This window comes from Perca flavescens, chromosome 9, assembly GCF_004354835.1.
Source record: "Perca flavescens isolate YP-PL-M2 chromosome 9, PFLA_1.0, whole genome shotgun sequence".
NCBI lineage: Eukaryota > Metazoa > Chordata > Actinopteri > Perciformes > Percidae > Perca > Perca flavescens.
Window position 1 is genome coordinate 33,614,695 of NC_041339.1, and position 23,988 is coordinate 33,638,682.

General features: G+C 42.7%; 1 protein-coding gene across 2 annotated transcripts in view; it reads left to right on the forward strand.

Moving 5' to 3' along the window:
• The window catches only part of LOC114561436 (1-phosphatidylinositol 4,5-bisphosphate phosphodiesterase gamma-1), a 56,629-nt gene that overhangs the window by 2,505 nt on the left and 30,136 nt on the right, over positions 1–23,988 (forward strand). For both annotated transcript variants that reach the window (XM_028587458.1, XM_028587459.1), the window contains exons 2-4: positions 13,473–13,622; positions 16,276–16,369; positions 18,518–18,565. In XM_028587458.1, the coding sequence (XP_028443259.1) occupies positions 13,473–13,622; positions 16,276–16,369; positions 18,518–18,565 (292 nt within the window). The remainder of the gene's footprint in view (positions 1–13,472; positions 13,623–16,275; positions 16,370–18,517; positions 18,566–23,988) is intronic.

The following is a 23,988-nucleotide window of genomic DNA, read 5'->3' on the forward strand; positions in this document are numbered from 1 at the left end:
GTGATTGTTATGAGCCAAAAATCACGATCAAAATTTGATTTATTGCACAGCCCTAGCAGGTTTGTTCTGATCTTTTGTGTGTGTGTGTGTGTGTGTGTGTGTGTGTGTGTGTGTGTGTGTGTGTGTGTGTGTGTGCGTGCCGCCACCCCCTTTACATCCTGACCCCAACTTGCAGCCGAGGCGCTGTCATGGCCGTATCACGACCCTGTGACCCGCTGCTTCCTCCATGTCAGCCTGCCTGTAACTCTCACCAGACAGAATAGCATGCATGCTGCCGCCACATGGACCTTGACTCCTGGTCCAGCCCCGAGCTTCCTGTCTGACTGCCTGACTTACTGTAGGCTGAGGCGGCAGTGGCAGCCTGCTGGAGTGGAGTCAAGTGGCAGTGGTGTACTTAAAGCGGCAGGCCGTTGTTGTGCCGTTGAGTCGGCCTGTTGGAGCAGCGTTGAGCCACTCTGGGTGTTGGGGCTGTTGTCGGCGCCCTGCGTTTGGTGGCCTGGGGGAGGATTTGTTACAGTGTCTGTTAACACCGAGGAAAGTTAGGGCATTCACAAACAGGCATGATAGTTTCCATCTGTCTGCCATGTGTTATTCTAACTCAGATTTTATGGTAGCACTCTGTAAAAAAAAAAAAAAAAAAAGGAAAAAAAGACTCCTCCCCTAATGAGATAGGAAGAGGTTTACTGCTGTCAGGTTTGTTTTTCCATCACCCCGCTGAAGGTGATTCTTTCTGCCGTAACTGGAAACATGCATCACAAGGAAACAGAAAGTAGAGACGCTGCAAGTTGCACAAAAAGGAAACCGAACGGAGTTGAAAGACAAATAACTTTCTAGGCAACATTAAAAACTGATGAATGCGCTCGAACGGCCAAGTTGTTGCCAGTTTTAAACGGAACTATATTTTGTATCTTATGCACAGTCCTTAACTGTGCCTAATTCATCAGTTTATTAAAATTGGGATGCTGGTAATCAGGGCTGCAGCTAACGATTATTTTCATTGTCGATTAATCCGTTGATTTTTTTTTCTCGATTAATCGATTAGTTGTTAGATCTATAAAAATTTGAGAAAATGGTTAAAAATGTCAATCTGTGTTTTCCAAAGCACAAGATGACATCTTCAAATGTCTCGTTCCGTCCACAACTCAAACATATTCAGTTTACAGCTTAGAAAATATTCACATTTAAGAAGCTAGAACTTTTTTTCATTAAAAAAACCGACTCAAATCGATAAATCAATTATCCCAATTGTTGGCGATTAATTTAATAGTTGACAACTAATCGATTAATCGTTGCAGCTCTACTACTAATCAGTAAAAGTCCAACACTTGGTGTGTAGAGAATATTTGCAATATTATCTGCAGAACATCAGTCAAGTAATCAGAATGAAACTGAAACGAACGTAAGCATATTTTTTTAGCTCGTTAGCCAACCCCGACGGCGGGTAGCCGACAAATCATGGCAACAATCCTCATGTTCAGATGAGTTCATCACCTTCTGTCCTCTCGAAACGTACTGTATTTCAGTTTTGGTTAGTTTTCTTCTGTGAAACTTGCAGTGTTTCTGTATTTGGTTTTCCTTTTTATTTGCAGCGTGGTTCTGCACGTGTTGTCCCACCGAGGAAGATGTTTTCTTCATTTGCATGTGTGTTACCGTGAGCTTTGCTCTCGGGGCTACTGCAGTTTTCTCTTCCTTTCCATTTCCAGGAACCCTCCTCCCTTCATCGTTCTATGAACGCTCCGAGACTAATTGGCAGCTGCACACATGTAGGTGTTGTTTCTGCTCGGGGAGCCTTTTGTCAATTATTTATCCATAGTCATAAACCGCATAAACGGCGCTGCTACTACGAGTCTGAGCGTGCACGAAACCGCGGTGAACACTTCCCACCGCTCACTCAGACCAAATCTACTCAATCCCACACCGATGAAAACACACACACACACACACACACACACACACACACACACACACACACACACACACACACACACACACACACACTTTCGTAACCCACAAACGGCCCTTTACAAACAAACTGCCTCTGGACAAACCCACCAGAACATTCCTGGAACTCAGCGGGTCTCTCCTTCACTTTATCTCCCACAGCTCTATCTCTCAGCTACCCATTTTTCTTCCCCCCTCCTCCTCCTCCTCCTCCTTCCTTCTCTCTCCATTTTCCTCCTCCAGCTGTCCTTTCCCAGTTTCGTTCCCCCCACACATCCACCTAAACACCCTTTTCATTTTCAAGGTTTTCTCTGACCTCCCATGACACTCCGTCTGTTTTCTTTCATTTTTTTAATTCAGAATCTGAAATCTTTGTACTCAAAAGTCTCACTCCTATTTATCTAAGTGACCCCTTCACTCCGTCTCCTCTCACCTCCCCTTTCTCTCCTGCTTTTCCTTCCTTTGTTTTTGTTTTTTTCCCCTACTGTTTGCTTTAAAATGAAGTTTCTCCCTCAGCTTTGCTGTTTTTCTTTGAGATGAGCGCCTTTGGCAAACAGTGGAGGTATTAAATCCCGAGGCACAGGAAGTGTGGGGTTATCAGGGAGTGTCTCGCTTCCCGTCTCAGATTGAAGGACTGGCTGGCTGCAGGAAAACAAAAGGTCCAGCATCTTCTGCAGGAAGCAGAGACATGGACCACAAATGAGGTGACGGTCGGCTAGTTCGCACCAATAGGGACATTTTTAAAGCGTGATTGGGACTGTATCGGTGTGCGTGGTAAAACTTGCAAACATACTGACTGACTTGAATGTTTTAAAGACTGGATTCAGTGTCCTTTTGCTCAAATATGCAGACAATAACCCAGTTTAGGGCTGTCACTTATAAAAAAAAAAGTTTGAATTTAGTTAGTTTACTTAAAGGTCAACGACTTTAAACTGTCCCGTTGTGCTGATAGGCTCTAAATTTAGAATTGAAACTTCATTACAGTTAAATATTTAATTTGAAGTAGGGCTGTCAAAATGAATGCGATAACGAGTTAACGCAAATTTTAGGCCTTTATTTTCACAGGACATGACAAGGAATGACATGCAAAAAAGGGCCACAGGTTGGTGTCGAACCCGCGGCCGCTGCGTCGAGGAGTAAACCCCTCCACACATGCGCCCGCTCCACCAACTGAACTAACCTCGCCACTACGGAAATTCCTTTTAATGCCACTAGATAATTTATTCCTTTTTTCATACCTTTCTCCTTAAAAACATTCTACCGCGTGTGTAGTCACGTGACTTTGCCAGGACCAGTCAGCCACATGGAAAGCATAATGGAGGATAGCTCAGACACCGAGTCAGAGTCAACTGAGCAACTTGTGCCTAAAAAATGCAGTGTCCGTCGTCTGGAAACACTTTGGCTTCAGAAAAGTTGATTCATTATCGTTCATTCATCTTTATCGAGGTCAAATGTGCAATTTATCGTGGTATTGATTTAGGTCATATTGTGCAGCCCTACCTTCTTGATGGTTCATTCCATAAGACTAAAGTTTTTTGCATGTGCTGTCGATGTGAATTGAGTTACAGCTGGAGTATGTCCAGTCTCAATTACTCGAAAACTTGAAAAATAAATGTGCGATTAATTTACGGTTAGTCTATATCCACGACGTTCCATTTCCAGAAGAATCTCTGGTGCCGCCATAAATTCGGCCGGATTTGACTCTTTTCAGCCGGATGTCCGTTACCTTCCGCTTTCTTTGTGTTGGTGTTCTAAACTCCTGGAAACTGGATTTCTGAGGACTATGGTTAACTGCTCCTCAGATCTCTGCAGGGTAAATCCAGACAGCTAGCTAGATCTGAGTTTTCTTTTGCATGACTAAAACAACTTTTGAACGTACACACGTTCCACCAAAACAAGTTCCTTCCCGAGGCTATTTTGCAGAGGCACTGGGGCTCCGTCCGGCGCTTAGCGCCGCCCATGACGATTGTGATTGGTTTAAAGACATGCCAATAAACCAGAGCACGTTTTTCTCCCATCCCAGAATGCTATGTAGACTAGCCAGACCCTCCTCTGCAGTGCTGTGGAGGAAGGTCTGGCAATGTGAGACGGTCTGGCAATGTGAGACTAATTTGCGATTAATCAAGATTGACAGCCCTAGTTTGAAAGCAATTTGGACTTTGGAGTAAAACGTGACAGCCCTAAAGGTTTTGAGTTAGCCTCCGTACTGACCCCCTGTTATTTATTAGCAACTTTATTTCAGCCTCCCATCTATCTAATCTGTTTTCCATTTTATAACCTGCCCTCCTGCCTATTCTCGTCTCCCTTTCGTTTGCCTTCCTGTGATTTATAATCCCCAAGTAGACTTCTACCATCTGGTAGGGAGTGATGTCACCAGCTGTACCAGGAACAGTTTGTTTCACTGGAAATGCACTGCAATTATCCACGGCTGGTGGTTTCAGGTCAGCAATGCATACAACTCGTGGTGCGTTCGTTCAGACCGAGCAGTGAGCGCTGAGAGCTGAGGAAAGAAGAACGGTTAGGTACCGTCCCATAACGGAGTGATTTAACTCTGATGAGACTGTTCATAGTCTCTTATACTCTGATGTCTCTCCAGTTGGCTCACTGTGTTGACTCCCGTCACATCAGACTGTAACTTTTGAAGCAGTGTGTGTGTGTACAGCCTGGACCAGGACTAAAGGTGTGTGTGTGTGTGTGTGTGTGTGTGTGTGTGTGTGTGTGTGTGTGTGTGTGTGTGTGTGTGTGTGTGTGTGTGTGTGTGTGTGTGTGTGTGTGTGTGTGTGTGTGTGTGTGTGTGTGTGTTTCGTGAGACAGGCAGGGTGTGTGTCCAATGTTCAGACTACATGGCAGGAAGTAATGAAGGGAAAGACTAGAGAAAAACAAATTCCAGGTTTTGAGGTATTTTTAATATCTGTTTGGGAGGGGGAATTAGTTGACTTTGACTGCGAAGCATTTAGTATTAACATAACCTACCAGTGTCGATGTCATACCTGAGTTTCTGTACCAATCAAAGTGAAACTTTTTTATGAACATATTTTTCTAAAAAAACATTTAGCTCTTTTTAACAAAACCTCTCCAATGTCTGAGTTCAACCTAAGATCCTCTGTACTAAAGATGGCCCATTTCAGGCAGCGCCAATGGTTTGAAATGGTATGCACTTCCTGTCTCCTAAATGGGCGTGGCCTTGTTTTGAAGGTGTAGTGAACGTCCTGTGGCTGGATGAAAAGTTATATTTGTATAATTTCTTATTTTCCTTTGCTAACGTTAGATATTTACACAGCTAAAAGATATTTAGCATTACGGAGATTAGTTTTGTTAATTGAGTTCTATTTTCAATTCAATTTTATTTATAGTATCAAATCATAACAAGAGTTATCTCAGGACACTTTACAGATAGAGTAGGTCTAGACAACACTCTATAATTTACAAAGATCCAACAATTCCAGTAATTCCCCCAAGAGCAAGCATTTAGAGCTACAGTGGCGAGGAAAAACTCCCTTTTAGGAAGAAACCTCGGACAGACCCAGGGTCTTGGTGGGTGGTGTCTGACGGTGCCGGTTGGGGGTGTGATGAACGGCGGCAATAATAGTCAGTAGTTGTCTGCCTCCCAAACCCAGACTGGGAGCTGGTTCCACAGGAGAGGAGCCTGATAGCTGAAGGCTCTTGCTCCCATTCTACTTTTAGACTCTAGGAACCACAAGTAAGTCTGCATTCTGGGAGCGCAGTGCTCTAGTGGGACAATAAGGTACTATGCGCTCTTCAAGATGTGATGGTGTTTGACCATTTAGAAATTTGTAGGTCAGGAGAAGGATTTAAAATTCAATCCTGGGCGTTCAAAAACTTTATTTGACACTAGCTTAGCTGTGTTGCCAGACCTTGCGAGTTTGGTCCTTAGGTCTCAAGTTAGCGTGCATTCATGGACATCGTAAAAACATTTTTCCAAGTGAAAACCTCACCATTCACGTCACTTCCTCTGGGAATCAGAGGTGGGAAACTCGGCGGAATTTTGCGTTGACAACTGACGTTTGATGTAGGCGACTTTGGTTCACTGAACATTTTTCAATGACAAACTGTTTTGTGGACAAATGCCTCTGCCAAGAAACGTACACAGACATAACATGTTTCAAATTATTCATAAATAGGCCCATGTATAAAAAATAAGGATGCACCGATGCATCGGCTGAACATCGGTGATATTTGCCTCGTTAACTGCCATCGGCCATCGGGAAATAAAAATGACATTCGCCGATGATTATGTCTCATGAACGCTGTGCTCAGGAGAAACTTTTTTTTTCCCTCTTTTTATTTGGGCGGGGGAAGATACCGAGACGGAAAAGGGCACCCGCACACTCTCCTCAGTAACTTAGATTAAACAAAGAAGATGGCGGTCGTGTGGCAATATTTTACAGTTTCAGAGAAAGATCAGCGTTTTGCAGTTTGCAATACGTGTTCCATTGAAATTTCAAGAGGGGGGGCTGTTAGAAAGTCATTTAACACAACAAATCTCATTGGACATTTGAGAAGCAGGCACGAGGCGGTGTACGGCGATTACCTGCAAGCTGACCAAAAACGGAAAAATGAAGCCGCCAAGAAAGCGCAAACCCCCGGTAAGACTCAGACTTCAATTTACACGGCGTATGAGAAAGCCAAACAGCTGCCTCCAGACAGCGCCAAAGCGAAACAAATAACAAACAAGGTGATGGAGTTCATCGCTTTAGATGACCAGCCTTTCTCTGTAGTGGAGGACGTGGGTTTTCGGAGTCTGATGAAGTTTATGGAGCCACGCTACACGCTGCCGAGCCGGCATTACTTTGCCGAGGTCTTTCTCTCCGAAATCCACAACGTTGTGGCCACGCACATTCATGAGCTACTGGCTTGCGACATCGCCGCAATTAGTTTCACCACAGATATATGGAGTTCAGATGTAAGCCCTGTGAGCATGCTTAGCCTCACGGCACAGTGGATTGATGAGGACTTCAACCTGGTGAAGGCAGTGTTGCACTCCCAGGAGTTTGCAGGTACCCACTCAGCATCTGCCATCTCGGTGGCATTTGAGAACATGTTCCAGACGTGGAAAATCGACAAAACCAAAGTGCATGCTGTCGTGAGAGATAATGCTAGGAATATGACGAAAGCTATGATGGACAGTGGTCTGGCTAGTTTTGGCTGCATGGCGCACACACTGCAACTGGCAATTCATGACGTTTTTTTTAGCCAGCGCAGCCTCACGGATGTTGTGGCTATTTGCCGAAAAATCGTCGGCCACTTTAAACACTCTCCTATTCACGTCTCCAGGCTGTGCAGATCCAGTTGGGAATGAAACCAAAAAGGCTACAGCAAGATGTTTCCACTCGCTGGAATAGTACATTTTACATGATGGAGAGCTTGCTGGAACAAAAGCGCGCACTTGCTACATATGCCGCAGACTACGACCTCCCGGCCACTCTCAGTGCGCACCAGTGGCAATTAATTGAAAACTTTATAACACTCCTCTCCCCATTTGAACAATTGACGAGAGAAGTAAGCTCATCAGAAGCATCAGCTGCAGATGTCATCCCCTCTGTGACAGCCCTGAGACGTCTTCTGAGTAAGCAGGCTGACACAGACCACGACGTTAAAACAACAAAGACCTCATTATTAGAGGCTGTAAATAGACGCTTCGATCAAATCCAGTACGATCCCATGTTCTGCATTGCCACCTATTTGGATCCCAGATACAAGGATCGTTACTTTGATGAGGATGTTAAACAACGCGCTCGAGAATTACTTGAGGTACACCTGTTGCCTGCTGCCGGTGCAGAGGATGGGACGCGCGATGGAGAGCGCGCACATCAAATGGCACGCAAATAACCTTAGTGCGCCATGCACCAGCACCGAGAGTGAGCAGTTATTCAGCTCTGTGTCTCATGTCTTGGATAAAAAGAGAAATAGGCTTTGCTGTGACAAGGCAGAGATGCTTATCTTTGTAAAGAAAAACATGCAACTTATTAAGAAGTAGGCCAGAGATTCAGCAGGTGACTTATGTGTCCGATCAGAAGTGGAGGTACTGTTTTTGTTTTATAAGATGCCCCATGTTCCAGCCTGTGAGTTCTGAAACACTGCAATGTTTTATTCTGTATGAGAAATACACAAGGTGAAAGATAGCCCTATTTATGTTTGTATTTATGAATAACAATTTATTTATTTTAATAACAATTTATGTCACTTGTTTTTGCATTTACACTTGATGTATTTTTTTTTTTTTTATTTATCAGAAAAATATTTTTTATTGGGCCATGAAAATAATCTCATTGAGTAAGTTTTTGTTTATCAGGCTAAAACCACTCAAATAATTTTGTTGGGCAATGTACTGAAACAATCTTTTCATTGATTAGTTAGCAGTCAAAGGTTTTTGAATGTTATTTTTCAGAAAAAAACTTAAGGTTATAACTAATGTCAACCAGAAAGTGACATTAAAGGTTGTTTTTGTTTCATAAATTGGTCTGATTGAATTTGTGCTCATTCTAAGATAGTGTGATCAAGAGCCGAAAGACTTGTATGTTACCGTGGCACAAAAGAAGGAATAAATAACAAAAAGAAAAAACATCGGCATCGGCCAAGTTGTTATGTTAAACATCGGTATCGGTATCGGCCCAGAATTTCCCAATCGGTGCATCCCTAATAAAAAAAACAATGCATTATCCGTGTCCTTTCCCATTGATTGTCCTGCAGATAACACAAACAAACACCTGGCGATGTGCTGTTTGGATACTCGTATGAGAAAACAGCAGCAAATCTTTTGTTATTGTGGCCTCCATGTTTTCACACACTTGATGCTCTAGGCTACGGCCAACCGTTGGTGGCAGTCATGCAACAAGTTGTTATGCCAAACGCCAATATAACAGAAGAAGAAGAACATGCCTGCCGACCATGGGAACGCTGCCAGTCGGAAAAACAACGTAACCACGGGGGCGGCCCCTGTTTTTCCGAGGTGGCATGAACGCACCAATAATCTTCTCCTGATGGGTCGGTCTGGAAAAATGCCATTTTAGTGTCAAAATGGCTCCGATATTTACTTTGCCGACTATGGGGCGAAAGAATCGCTCATAACCTGTGTTTACGTTCACCTGACAACCTGTCTTTGGCTCTCAGCACCAAGCCCATTGGTTCCCATTCAAGATGTATATCTTTAAAAACACCTCAAATATATAGTTTCATCAGTAATTTCCCAAAACAGCTGCTCACTGTAGTTTTTATCAAACAAACAGGAGGAAATAGGGCATTTGTTGGCGTACTAGTTTCAGCTGCAGATTAATCCACATTTGGTGCTCTAGTGAGCTTGTGTGCGTGCGTGTGTGAGATTGAGTCAAAATGCACTACAGTGTATGTGTGTTCATGGTAATAAAGGAACATGTCATCCAGTGCAACAGTGTAGCTCATTGACTATGTTTACATGCACATAATATTCCGACTAAGCTGTTTACATGGCTAATGGAAATGAACATTCCACTAGTATTCCAGTTTACATGGAGCAGTGCAAAATAGGATTTTTATTCAAAGTTTTCCTCCGGTGGCAGACTTGTTTGACCGTGCAAACACCGCCTCCCTCTTGCATTCCTTCAACCAGCTTCTTGAAAAGGTCGGCGTTGAGATGTTTATACATATTTAAAAAGCTGTCGATATCCAAATCTTTCATAATGTTTTAGAGTAGGTGTGTTACTCCTTTTTTTTTTGGCCATGCATCTCTACTGCAGCGCTGCAAACTGTCAGCTAGTAGGTTTGTGTACAAAAACCCTAGCAACGCACAGAGCTAACGGTAAGCCGTAAACAGGCAACAGGCCGTAAACTGCCACAAACTGCGGTTAAAAACCCCAATTAAGACGCGTATTCCGAATATGTCCAAAGAATGCTTCTAAAATCCGACTATATCAACAATACAAAATATAATATCCAAACAGAATATGCTGTTTACATGACCTGTATCAAATTTGGAATATTGTCATATTTGGAATAATAAGGGGCGCCTGGATAGCTCACCTGGTAGAGCGTGCACCCAATGTACAAAGGCTCAGTCCTTGCCGCAGCGGCCGCAGGTTTAACTCCAACCTGCAGCCATTTGCTGCATGTCATTCCCTCTCTCTCTCCCCTTTCACATCTTCAGCTGTCCTGCATAATAAAGGCATAAAAATTCCCCAAAAATAATATTTGGAATAATAATAATATATAATATAATATACCATAGTATGGATGGAGAAAAAAAATGTATCTTCCTATTGAAAGGTTTTTATGGCACAGAGGAAGAACATATACACTTTTTAAGATTTTTGGTTGGTGTTGCATTTTATGCCTTTTATTTAATAAGATAGCTTAGACATGAAAGGGGAGAGAGAGGGGTAATGACATGCAGCAAAGGGCTGCAGGTACCGGAACCGAACCCGCTGCGGCAAGGACTGAGCCTCTGTACATGGGGCGCACGCTCCACCAGGTGAGCTAGCCAGGCGCCCCAGATATATGCTTTCAAAGTGGGTTTTGATGACAGTAAGAAGAATATAGAAGATCATCACACTTCTCCTTGACTGCATCAGGTAGTTATTGTGCTGTGCAACAGGAACGCACTATTTGTTGCCAAATTGTTCTTTTTTAAAAGCTTAAAACAGAACAGGTCATCTGTGGGTAATAACTCGGACAGATTCACTTACGTCTTCTGCTGCTTCCAGCTCTGAACCCCCCTCCCTTCCTCCCTCCCTCAAAATTATGGACACATTTCCATCGGAGGATAATGGACTTCTCTCTTAATCTCATGCCAAAACGCTCTCCCTGTCATCTCCACATGTAGGAGGCTCAGATAGGAACCAGATTCCTCCTCTCGGCTCTTTGATTCCCGATTATATACAACCTGCTGAGGACGGCTCGCTTTGGCCCAATACAGAGCAGCAACAGGCTTTGATAGTTCTGTCCTCTGTCTCCTGTCGTCTACCTGTTGGGGAGATCACTCTGTCTCTATTCTCTCTATTATTCCTCTTTTCTTTTTCCTTTTTGTTTTCAGTATTGCATTCATAGTTGACATTGCCAGTTCTTTCTTGTTGTGTTTAAATAAAAAATATTCATTAAAAATAAAAATACATAAAAAAAACATAAAAACAAGAAAGCACTTATTCCTACATACATAGGTAAATAAATATTTAAATAAGAACAAAATAAAAATATATGCACATAAACACACCCACACATGTATTATTGCTGTTTTCATTTGGTTGAAGGAAAATAGCTGCGTGTGTGTGAGAGAGAGTGTGTGAGTGAGTGAGAGTGTGTGAGTGAGAGAGTGTGTGTGTGAGAGAGTGTGTGTGTGACTCTGAGTGTATCTTTACGTGTGTTTACACAAGACATCTGCTAAGTCAATAAGCCGAGGTTTTCTCTGTGGGTGTCTTGACTGCGGCAAGTGTCAGAGTAGAGTCCAGAGTTTACATCAGGCTCTGCGGTCGGTCGCCTCGCCTCACTCCTCCTTCGGCCACTCTGTTAACCCTTCTGGTGCAACATAAGCGTAGGAGCCACATATTGTATGTTGTTTATGGTCTCATTTATATTATTTATTGATTATTTTATTGTGCACTTATATTGTAGGTGGTGGGCGTGTTCATCGCGGTTTGAGCGGAAGTGATAACCTGATAAAGGTTTTTCGGGGCTTTGACAGAGAGGGTGTGAGCCTGGGAGCGAACACTTTCTGTTGACCGCCGCACTAACGCACTTATTTTGACTCACAAAGTAACTCTACATTTGGTAACTGCAGTTACCATACCTATGAATCAGAAAAATTAACTGTTTAACTGTCCTAAAATCTGTGTTTCAATGCTCCGTAATATAAACTTGCAGTACCTTAACATCTGATGTTAAAGCTTAGGGGGCAGCTCAAATAAACAAATTGTTTATTTAATAAAATAAAAAAAAAATAGGGCGCCTGGGTAGTTAACCTGGTAGAGCATGCACCCCATGTACAGAGGCTCAGTCCTCGCCACAGCAGCTGCAGGTTCAATTCCAACCTGTGGCCCTTTGCTGCATGTCATTCCCCCTCTCTCTCCCCTTTCATGTCTAAGCCGTCCTATCAAATAAAGGCCTAAAATGCCACAAAAAAAAGAATCTTTAAAAAACGAAGACAAAAAAAAGAAAAATAAAGTGCAGATTAGCATTTTAATTGTTAAGTCTTTACATGAGGTAGAGTCTTTGAGAAAATTGGGTTTGCATGTCGATTCCTGTCACAGAATCAACTAGAAGGGCACTCGGAGAAGGCATGCCCTATCTCACAATATTAACGCAGTGTGAATTTTTCCATTTGGGAACCCATTTCTTTCCGATTATTCCGAGACCGACATGAATGCAGCACAGATGCCCTATCTCGCAGAGTTACCGAAAGTGAAAACTAATTTGTGTATCTGCTTTGTAAGTCGGATCCGCTCCAAAATGTAATGGGTTCTTCCTCTGCTCATGCTACAGCCTTCCACCAAGTTTAAAGAAAATGGGGTGAGTAGTTCGTCTGTAGTCCCGCTGACAGGCAAACAAACACACCAACCTCCCCAAAACCATAAAATCCTTGGCGGAGGTAAATATTGTATATTTTCAGATATGTATTGAGTTTTGTTTGACAAAAACAATATTTGGAGTAGGTCTGCACAATGAGGAAAATATGCGATAATGCAATAACGTTGTTGAATATCCCGATAACGATATTACTTGTGATACATAAACAGATATTAAAGTGGACTCAGGTCTGCAGCTTTCAGTATTCTGCTAAAATACAAACTGCTAGTTGAATTTAAAACAAATGAAAGAAAATCATTTCCAATTTTTATTGAACATAGAATTAATTGTAAAAGGCAGCACTAAAAAAACAAAAGTTTCATTTTAAAATGCAGTTTTCTACTGATATTTTCTTTCAACTAACACAAACAATCTCTGAGTGTCTTTCTAACCTTCCCCGATGCTTATTGCGCCAGATGATATCACGATGAGGATTATAAAAAAAAGAAAAAAAAAACGATATTGTGCAGCCCTAATTTGGAGCAGAATTTGCAGACATGGTTGCAGAGCTTCAGGCAAAACTAGAAATAAATGTGGGTAAAAAGTTAAAATGTGTCTTTTGGGGGTAACATTTTTTTTTTACCACTTAAAAGTGACTTATTCCATCGAGGTTTTAAGGCACTTTTGAGCTTACAGTAAAAGTTTAGGGATTTTTTTGCTTCTGATCTACGTGAAGTAAAGGTTACAAAAAGTGACTTAATTTGTTTGGCTGCTGCTGCTAAAAACCTCTTGCAGACTTTTGGAGCATCCTGATCCCTCAACAGCTGACATGTTTGTGTCTAAGTCTGTTCTTTGGCTCTCTGGACTCACACAAAGTACATTTGTTGGACTCTCCGGCAGCAGATTGCGGTGTGTTTGGCAGGGAAACGAACAACGTGCCAAAGTGCGATTTATGGTTGTGCATATTTGTGTTCATGCAACACTATCCTTCCTTCCTTCCTCTCTCCCTCCCTCCCTCCCTCCCTCCCTCCCTCTTCCAGTCGACATAGGAGAGATTCGGGAGCTGCGGTTGGGGAAGGGCTCCCGTGATTTTGAGCGCTATCCGGAGGAAGCCCGGAAGCTGGACTCCGCCCACTGCTTCATCGTGCTCTACGGCCTGGAGTTTCGCCTCAGGACACTCAGTGTGGCTGGTCAGTGTGTGTGTGTGTATTCTGTATGTGTGTGTGTAATGTACTTTCACTGCTACTGTTAAATTTCCTTCAGAGTTGTCAAAGCAACACTAAGTAACTTTTCTCGCTTCGGTCCCCCTACAGGTTGGAAGCGGAATTGTCCATTACATTATGCAAGTTTGCCAGATCGTGTAGCGGATCTGTAGTTTGAATGAACTGGACAATGTAATGTAATGGACAATTCCGCTTCCAACCTGTAGGGGGACCGAAGCAGGAAAAGTTACTTAGTGCTGCTTTAAAGTTCCAGTAGGTAAGCCTTATAAAACTAACTTTCTGTCATATTTGCTGAAACTGACCCTATGTTCCAGTAGAACTACATGAAGCAGGTCATTTAAAAGAAAAAAATCGGTCTCCTCTGGCACCACCTACAGCCTGTAGTGCAATTTGCAAAAATCCACCGCTCCCTGTTCAAATGCACCAATCAGGGGCCGGGGTGTCTAACTGCGTTTCAATCACTGCTCATACACACGCATTCATTCTCCCTTGTGGGGGGAGGAGGACCATTTTGGGCTTCAGCAGAAAGGGGGGAGGGACTGAGAAGTTGTCGATGTTAAACATTTTTTGGCTAAGTCCTGGTCTGTCACTTTCTCAGAACACATTTATACAAAGTAAAGAGTCAAATTATGTGTTTTAGTTTGTAGACAAACTCCAGATGTGAATCACAGCAATTTCTGGCAAATATTACACATTGGGTCTCATGTTTGTAGTTTTGTCATTTTTCCCCCAGTAATAATAACATTCTTGTCAAGATTTTTTTTTTAGACTTCCGCTAAAGGCTCTACCACGTGGCTGTGTTTCACCAATCAAACGTAGTTGTGCAGTCTCGTGACGTGACCATACTCAATCTCATCGGCGGGACGGGTATTAGCTTACAGTCGCAGCAAAACAAAAATGTCAGGATCGACCATCGGCAATGCAGACACAGATGAGGAGAAACACCCCAGAGGCCAGATCAACATGTCCTGGATTTTATATTAGCTACCCGGCTTCACCTAACCTAACAACCGCGGTCCCCCAAGCTGTTTCACGATCACTGACCTATATAACGGTGGTTAACAACTAGTTCAATCAACCCAGAGTTTCCCAATCTAGCGGCGCATGTTCACATAAAAGAGGCGATGTTTGCACAACATGACCAATAGCCACATATTTTACATAAGAAGAGCAAACTATAATTCTACATAAATATGAAGAACACAGACACAGTTTTACAGACAAAACGCAATACAGTCGCTGCTTCCTGAAACAGGAGTACAGCTGGCAAACAAACAAAAAAATAGGCGACGCTGTAGATGCGTAGGCTAGCCTACATCACAACGCTTATCAATATCACTTCCCCATCAGTCAAGCACAACATCTGACCATAATTACACTTGTGCTTTCCATAAACTGCCGTTGCTTTAGCCTATTATTTCAGTTGCAACCCTGGCAGTGGGAAGCGATCGTGAGAGCAAATAAAAAATATAAAAAACATAATTCAAACCACTGTGCGCATTGGCGACACACGGCTCAAGAAGCCGACAAATAGCTGATATGTAATTCCCTCCCATTAAAATCTATATATTTCATAAATATGCCCATCAGGGAATGTTAACGGGGTTGTTGGTTTCTAAATGTTTTTTGTATGAGCGCCCCTCTCTCTCTCTCTCTCCCTCTCTCTTTCTCTCTCTCTCTCTCTCTCTCCCTCTCTCTCTCCTCGCACCGAGCTCCGCCTGATCTTCTGATTGGTCAGTAGGCACCGGTTGATCTCTGATCTCCAACATAACCTGCTCCCAACCAGGTTAGGCGTCCAGCATGAGTTACCACGGCGATTGAACCCGGTAACAAGTGATCCACCTTCGTGATACAGAAAACCAAATCTTGTTTCATAGTCCAGGCCTATGGCCTCATAATGAAAGCATGTTTACTTTAGTAAAAGTGCCAAACAGCAGCTCAATTACCTTGTTCTAGTTCTGCCTGCAGAGCCTGGTAAAAAAAAAGTATAAAGGTTTGGAAATTTGTTACTTGTGCTTATTTATTTTTTATGTATTATTATTTTATTGATTTTATTTTTTAAGTATTTGAATTTACCTGGATTATTTTAATTTAAGCTATTTTGTAATTAATTAATTCATTTAAATTTATTTTATTGATTGGATGAACTAGGCTATAATTTGGCTAAAGATGATTATTTTGTATTTTTGTCTGTCTGATTGAATGTTTGTGTTAAAAAAAATAAACCAGACGTTACTCAACAGTTACTCAGTACTTGTAGTAGTTTTTTCACCAAGTACTTTTTTACTCCTACTCAAGTAATTATTTGGATGACTACTTTTTACTTTTACTTGAGTCATATTATTCTGAAGTAACAGTACTTTTACTTGAGTACAATTTTTGGCTACTCTACCCACCTCTGTATCTCATAAAATGTAAATGGACAAAACTGCAAAAAATAAGACCCAAGTTCCAATAAATAGGAAATGGGATCTTAAATTAACTTTTCCAATAAACATTTCTTTTAGCTGTCTGTTCCCTATTAACTTGCAATCTAACATTAGAAGGATTAGGAGTCGCCAGTCGGACATTTTCACAGTTTCCTTCCCCTCTTGTGTCGTCCGTCTTTGTGTCTTTGCAGCCTTCAGCGAGGAGGAGGTCAACATGTGGATCACTGGTCTCAACTGGCTGATGGTCGACACTCAGAGAGCTCCCGCACCACAACAGATAGACAGGTGCGTGTCCATGTGTACCACTGGTGCACATTGTCGTGACTTTAAAGGAATACTCCACTGAATATCTCTCTCAAGCTCAGGTAGGCTCTGAACAGTTTGCAGCGTGCTCCCAGTACGGAAACTACTAGTGGATTTATTTGAGTAGTTAATTAGCAGGAAATGAATTGGCAACCACCGGGTGTGATTAAGTGATGTCCGGTTGCATTAACAAAAAAACAGCGACCTGGATGGGAAAGGGAGGAGCGGGTCGGAGGAGATGAAAATATTTACCCCAGATGAATGTGCGGAGGCAGTTTTGGCTCCTGTGGTGCGAGCAGGAGAACAGAGCGAGGCTGTCGACATAATGTGAGCGGTATAAGTTTGGAGATGGTCAGAGGAAATGAAATGGCTAAATATGTCTTATGTTTATGACAGTTGTGTAAACTGGAGACTCATCAGCTTTCACTGGGTTTGACGAATACAGACTCTTAGTATCGAGCTACAACCTGTTGCTTAAAGGTGAAGTCCAGATTTTTGTGGTTGTGTGAGCTACTTTTCCATAGTCAGTGTGTTAGCTACAGTAAATGGCGGTCAGCTAGTCCCCAGTTTGGAGAAGCAGGCAGGAGTACTGACTGAAAATATGTGATATGTAATAATGTTGTTGAATATTGCGATAAAGATATTACTTTCCATAAATAAACAGATATGAAGTGTACTCAGTTCTGCCTTTTTGCTGCTTCCAGTAATCTGCTAAAATAAAACAAATTGCTTGTTGAATTTAAAACAAATGATAGGAAATCATTTCCAACGTTCTTCTATTGAACAAATTGAACATTGAATTGAATATAAAAGGCAGCACTAAAAAAAGAACGACCGTTACATTTTAAAGTGCAGTTTTCTACTGATAATTTATTTCAACTAACACTAAACATTTTTGAGTGTCTTACACGATATGGTTATTGCGCCAGTTGATATTGCGATGATGATTAAAAAAAAAAATAAAGTAATTGTGCAGTCCTACTATATATCTGTTTTGTCCATCTCTGCTCTCTTCAAAGCCACCAGAGTCCTTTGACAACAACTGTCATTTTTGCCTCACAGAACACGGGAGTCTCTAGTCTACCGCTTCCTCCATCGGTTAGTTAGTGCTATTGTGCGACTTTGGTTAATCCGAACTAATCCTTTAAAGGAACACGGCGACTTATTGGGACTTTATAGCTTATTCACCGTAACCTCCATAGTTAGATAAGTCCATACATAGCCTTCTCATCTCCGTGCGTGTTGTAGCTCTGTCTGACGCACCCACCACTAGCTTAGCCTAGCACTGATCCTGGAGGTAACCGGTTCCAACTAGCCTACTGCTCCCAATAAGTGACAAAATAACGCCAACATGTTCCTATTTACATGTTGTGATTTGTATAGTCACAGCGTGTACAAATAACAAGGTGACATGAGACACAGCCATCTTCTAACCATTATGAGAACTATATTCTCAGAAAGGCGAAGCACTGCTACTCTCTGCTACTTGGGCGGAGTGATATGCTTACAGCACCTGAGAAGCCCCGAGCAGAGAGTAGCAGTGCTTCGCCTTTCTGAGAATATAGTTCCCAGTTCTAGGAATCTACGAATGGGCAATATATCAAGTTATCGATATATGAGGCCAGATATCGTCTTAGATTTTGGGTATCGTAATATGACACGTGTTGAATTTTCCTGGTTTTAAAGGCTGTATTACAGTTAAATTATGTCATTTTCTGAACTAACCAGACTGTTCTATTATTTGCCTCAGTTAGTAATTTATATCCACATTATTTATGATTATTTATTAAATATCTCATTGTGTAAATATTTTGTGAAACGTCTATTGTCAACCCTACAATATCGCCGGAATATCCACATTGAGGTATTTGGTCAAGAATATCGTGATATTTTCTCCACATTGCAGCTTGAGAGGAAACAATGGAGAATATATATGGGTGATTTCTTCATTAAATGTGTTCTAATTTCAGTTTCTAGCAATGCGTAGCACCATTTCTGCTGTCACCAGTCACTCGCATTTTCTCCAGGCAATGTGTGATTTCTATTTTTAATAATTTAAAGCAGGATTCTTGTGATAATCACTCCTGCCTCATGTTCTTTTTTTTCCTCTCTCCATCCCTCCCTCCGTAGGTGGCTGAGGAAACAGTTTGAAGTCATGGACCGGAGCCACGAGGGCAGGTGGGTGACTCGCCACAAACCCGTCAACGCCCAGTCAGAGCTTTCACATTCGCCTGTAATAGATGCTCATTGGCCGGCCTGTCCGACCTGTTCTCACTCCCAACTCGTAAAATACTGACGCTTGGTCAGTGTCTCTCAGCGTCAGATACCGACGCCAAAATCACCCTTTAGCGTCTGTATGGAACACACCGGGGGCAGAGCAGCAGCTCGACCGCGCTGCTGTCAGGTGACGTAGTATTAAGAGCGACAATGGTAGCAAGTATTGAGTATTGTTTTACTAACTGGTCACTAACTAGCATAACTACTCTTAAAAGCATTGAATCTCTATTTACTGGAAGCAGGCAATTGGGGGGCGCTGCTCTGTGTAAGCGACTCCAGACACAGCTCAGCGTTTGTGTGTTTTACCGTGTTTTTTTACCGTTCTACTGTATGTCATCTTTCACGTTTTGTTCGTCGAGTTGTTGAGTGAAACAGCTCTTTATTTGGCCTATTTTTGGCTAATGATCGCCAATCTAAAGCATGTATATGGACCTTGCTTACAACCGGTGCAACCTCTCACCGCAGCCCCAGGTAGACGCACCTACTCACGCAACTACCTAATGGAGCTGAGACACCAGCCGGGGACTGACGGATCCCTCCACACAAACAGCATACCACTTGAAATACTTCGGGGGCACAAGAGAAAGCGGATACGAAGGAAAAGAGGCTCGAGAGGAGGGATACGGAACAGATTGAGGAGGAGAGGCAGCCGGCTAACCCTACCTGCCATAACCCTATCAAACGTCAGATCACTACGGAATAAGACTGAGGAACTTTCCACACTCATCAGATTCTGATTCTTTCAACTAGACGGTTTTAGCATCATTCGCTTTGACAGAGATGCAACAAGAACACGGAAGTCAATTGGGGGTGGGCTTTGCATGGCTGTCAACGATAAGTGGGCAACAAACACTACGGTGAGGGAGACTGTGTGCTGTAAACAATACGATCTAATGACTGTGTCTTTCAGACCACATTATCTACCCCGTGAATTCTCCCAGATCACTGTCATTTTAGTATATGTTCCAGGGCCCGATTTTGATTTAGCAGCCGAAAACATAACTGATAGCTATAATATAGCTGTCAATCAGAATGGAGACCAAGCAGTGTTTATTCTGGGTGATTTTAACAGGTGTGATATCACCACCTATCTGCCAAATTTAGAGCAACATGTCACATTTCCCACCAGAATGCAGAATATACTTGACTTATGCTACAGTAACATCCCAGACGCATATGTTTCAAAATCACGCCCAAAATCACGAATTAACAGACTGGGATTTGTTTTTTAACGATAGTGACAATGATCTTAACTTTTTAACAGACTCACTTACCTCCTACATTTTATTCTGTGAGGATACTGTAACGCCCATCAAACAAATAAGGATATTCCCAAATAATAAAAAATGGGTTAACAAGGACATGAAAATCTGCCTGGTCCAGAAGAAGAAGGCATTTTTGGAAGGAGATCAACTCAGGGTGAGGGAATTGGAGAAGGAGTTTAGGAGGAAGGCCAAGTTGGCTAAGATCAATTATAAGAACAAGGTGGAGCAGAAGTTAATTTCTGGGAATGCGAGGGAAGCATGGCAAGGATTGAACATCATGATGGGCAGAACACCCAAGCCTGCAGGGGCTGTCTTCCCAGACCCAACTATTGCGGAGAAATTGAACATCTTCTTCACCCGTTTTAATGGGGGCAGCACAACACCCACCTGGGCCCCCCCAACCCCCAGCTCCAACCTCCAACCCCTCTTTATTGCTGAGCAGCTGGTGACCTCCACGCTTCGCAGAATCAGCCCACACAAGGCCTCAGGCCCTGACAGGCTTAGAGGCAGGGTGTTAAAAGAATGCTCCACTCAGCTAAGTGGCGTTCTCACCAGGCTGTTCCAACACCTACTGGACTCTGGCTGTGTCCCGACCAGTGGAGGGAATCCACCATCATTCCAATCCCCAAAAAGGCTCCTGCTAAGGACCTAAAGGATTACAGACCAGTGGCACTAACATCTGTGCTGTGCAAATGTATGGAGAGGGTGGTCTGTAACCTACTATCAGGCATGGTGTCAGACAAGCTGGACCCTTTCCAGTTTGCCTACAGGGCAGGACGGGGTGTGGAGGATGCAAGCCTCACACTCTTAGATACTGTCACCAAAAATCTGGACTCAGCACATCCACACACCAGGATTTTATTCATGGACTTTTCCTCAGCTTTTAACACGGTGTGCATTGATAAACTTTTACATCACCTTTCTGACCTTCACGTTCACCCAACACTGACCCTGTGGACAAAACGTTTTCTGCTGGACAGACCACAACAGGTGTCTTTTAATGGGGTTGAATCAACCAAGCTTATTTTAAATACTGGACTTCCCCAAGGCTGTGTTTTATTCCCAATCCTCTTCTCTGTGTATACTAACAACATATTGTGTAACAGTGAAGGTATGGCACTTTTAAATATGCAGATGACATTGCTTTGGTTGCACACATGGCCAACATTGACGCTGTAACTCGCTACCAGCAGGTTGTAAACAATCTCTCTCAAACTTTTGTTGAGCTCTCCTTGGAGCTCAACACTACAAAAACTAAGGAGCTCTGCTGTGGGGGCAGTGACAAGGCATCACCTCTGTTCCAGCCACTTAGCATCCAGGGTCAGCCAGTGGAACAAGTGGAGGTATTTCGGTACCTGGGCACAGAAGTAGACACTTCCCTGTCCTTTTCACAACACACAGACATAATATGCAAAAAATCACAACAGCGTCTACACCTGCTCAGGAAACTCAGAACCTTTGAGATCAGTAAGGACGTGCTAACTTTGGTTTACCGCTCCCTCATCGAATCAGTTCTCACTTTCAATATCTCTTCCTGGTACAACCAACTCACCATCAAACACAAAACAAGACTTTCACGCATAGTAAATCACGCTGCCAAAATAATTGGCTCATCCCATGCTCCCCTGTCTGAGCTGTACAATCGCTCAGTGATCAGGAAAGCCAACCTGATCACAGAGGACCCGTCTCACCCCCTCCATCACTCCTTCCAGCTATTACCATCAGGCAGGCGTTTTAGGGTACCATTGGCCCGGAAAAACATCTACAAGAAATCCTTCAGCCCATCTGCAATAGCCATATTGAATAGCACAAAATGAACACTACAGTCAGCTGATACCTCAATTCACCCCATGTCTTGTTTTTATATGTATGTATGAATGTTTCTTTGTAACTGGAGCCTTGTCAAAGACAATTTTCTGGAACCCTGTGTTACAGACAATAAAGTATTATCTTATCTTATCTTAAGAAAGCCATAAAAACTTTTGATAAAAAGGCATTGTCATTTCACCATTGCGATATCTTAGAGAGACATACATTTTTAAGTTTTGAAAATTTTAAACATTTTAGGTATGCTTGTTTGATATATAAAGTGTTATATGATCTTGCCCCCCCTCTGCTGCGTGACTTCATCTGGAGACTTGAGAGCGGAGGAAGTACATGGGCCTTTGTAAAAGGGGACTGTGTGATACCATTTAGACGCACCACTTTCGGACAAAACGTATTGTCAATAATAGGAGGTAAACTATGGAATAGTTTGCCCCTCATAATAAGAGAGTGTCCTACATTCAACACTTTTAAAACTCATTTAAAACAGTGGCTTCTAGAAAACCAGAGATGCACTCATTTTTAACAGTCGCACATTTCTTTATTCTTACACTTTCACTGGTAAATCAAATGCAGTATAGAGGTGGAAGAATAATGTCTTTGTCCTGTATCATGCATTATGCATTTTTGTTTTGTTTTGTTTTGCTTGTTTGTTTTGTCTATGTCACTACTATGTGTACCTTTTTAATGTAATGTAGTTAATGAGCGCTGTATGACTGCTGGTTGTCTTTGTTAGTCTTATGTTACCTGCCTTGGGACTGCAGATGGAAAGTAGTTATTTTAACTAATTCTGGCATATTTACATGTTGTTTTTATACAACTATGTTCCTAAGTATGCATGGTCCCTGTCAAATAAATCAATAAATAAATAAAAAAGTAGTAGGAAAGACCAAAATTCTGGTTAAGGAGGTTAGTTGGGGTGGTGGATGGGTCAAACGACACAGGAGACTGGGGTTTGTGTCCCGTTCTTGTCCTGTGTGTCACTAAAAAACACATTTTGTAACCCCACCCACAATCTTTTCCGAAACATAGTCTCTATCCACGACGTTCCACTTCCAGGATTGCTCCGGTGCTTCCGGAAATTCTGCCGGATGTCCGTTACCTTCCGCTTTCTTTGTGCTGTAATTTTATACTGCTGTGGATTTATGAGAACTATGGTTTACTGCTCCTCCGATCTCTGTAGGGTAAATCCAGGCAGCTAGCTAGACTATCTATACACTTCAGAGTTTTCTGTTGCACGCCTAAAACAACTTTTAAACGTACACATTAAAACAAGTTATTTCCTGATGCTATTTTGCAGCGGAACTGTGGCTCCATACGGCGCGTAGACGATTGTGATTGGTTTAAAGACATGCCAATAAACCAGAGCATGTTTTTCTCCCATCCCACAATGCTGTGTGGACTAGCCAGACCCTCCTCCGCAGCACTGTGGAGGAAGATCTTGCAATGCGAGACTATCCGAAACCTAACTGTACCGTTCTTGTGCCGCATGTCAGTTAAACGTCCGTCCCGCCCCAGAGCATCTAAAAGGGACGCCAAGGGTCCCGACCAAGCTCGTCTAAATATGTCACTAAAGGAGACTTTTTGCTTCAATATCAAACGCCAAAGGCACCTGACCAAGCGCCGCTTTTTTACTCCTGGGAGTGAGAATGTGTCGGCCTGTCACAGCAGGTGGAACGTGGAGGTGAAACCAGATCCAGATGTCATCAAAGAGCGTGTTGGGGTGTCTGCCCTGACCTTAACCTGCACACATTGCACACTTTCTCGGTCTGTTTCTCTCTAGTGCTTGCGTTAATAAGTCCAGGCTTCTGTTTTGGGTGGAAGCCACTCCAGGACAAACAGCCTGCCAATGCCTGATAAGGAGCAGGAAGTGATGCGATGGGCTGGGAGAGGGCAACTTCCTGTCTCCTGTGAAAATAGTAACAGTAACAGTAGCTAGACAGAGAGAAGCGGGCGGGGAGACGAATCAGACCGGGCAGGGAGGGAGGTCATTGACCCCAAATGATCCTCTCAGAGCACTGACCTGGATTCTTGTGTTTCTACCTGCTTTTCTCGCTTCCTTCCTCATTCTGTTACTGACGGCTGTGTGTGTTTTGTTAATCAGTAAAAGTAGTTATCCATGTGCTGTTTGTCTGAGAGAAAAAAAAAGATGTCCAGGTAAAGACTTAAACAACTCCACAGAAGCAACTGCAACAGCGTCTGTGCAAATAGTACATCTTTCATTGATTAAAAACC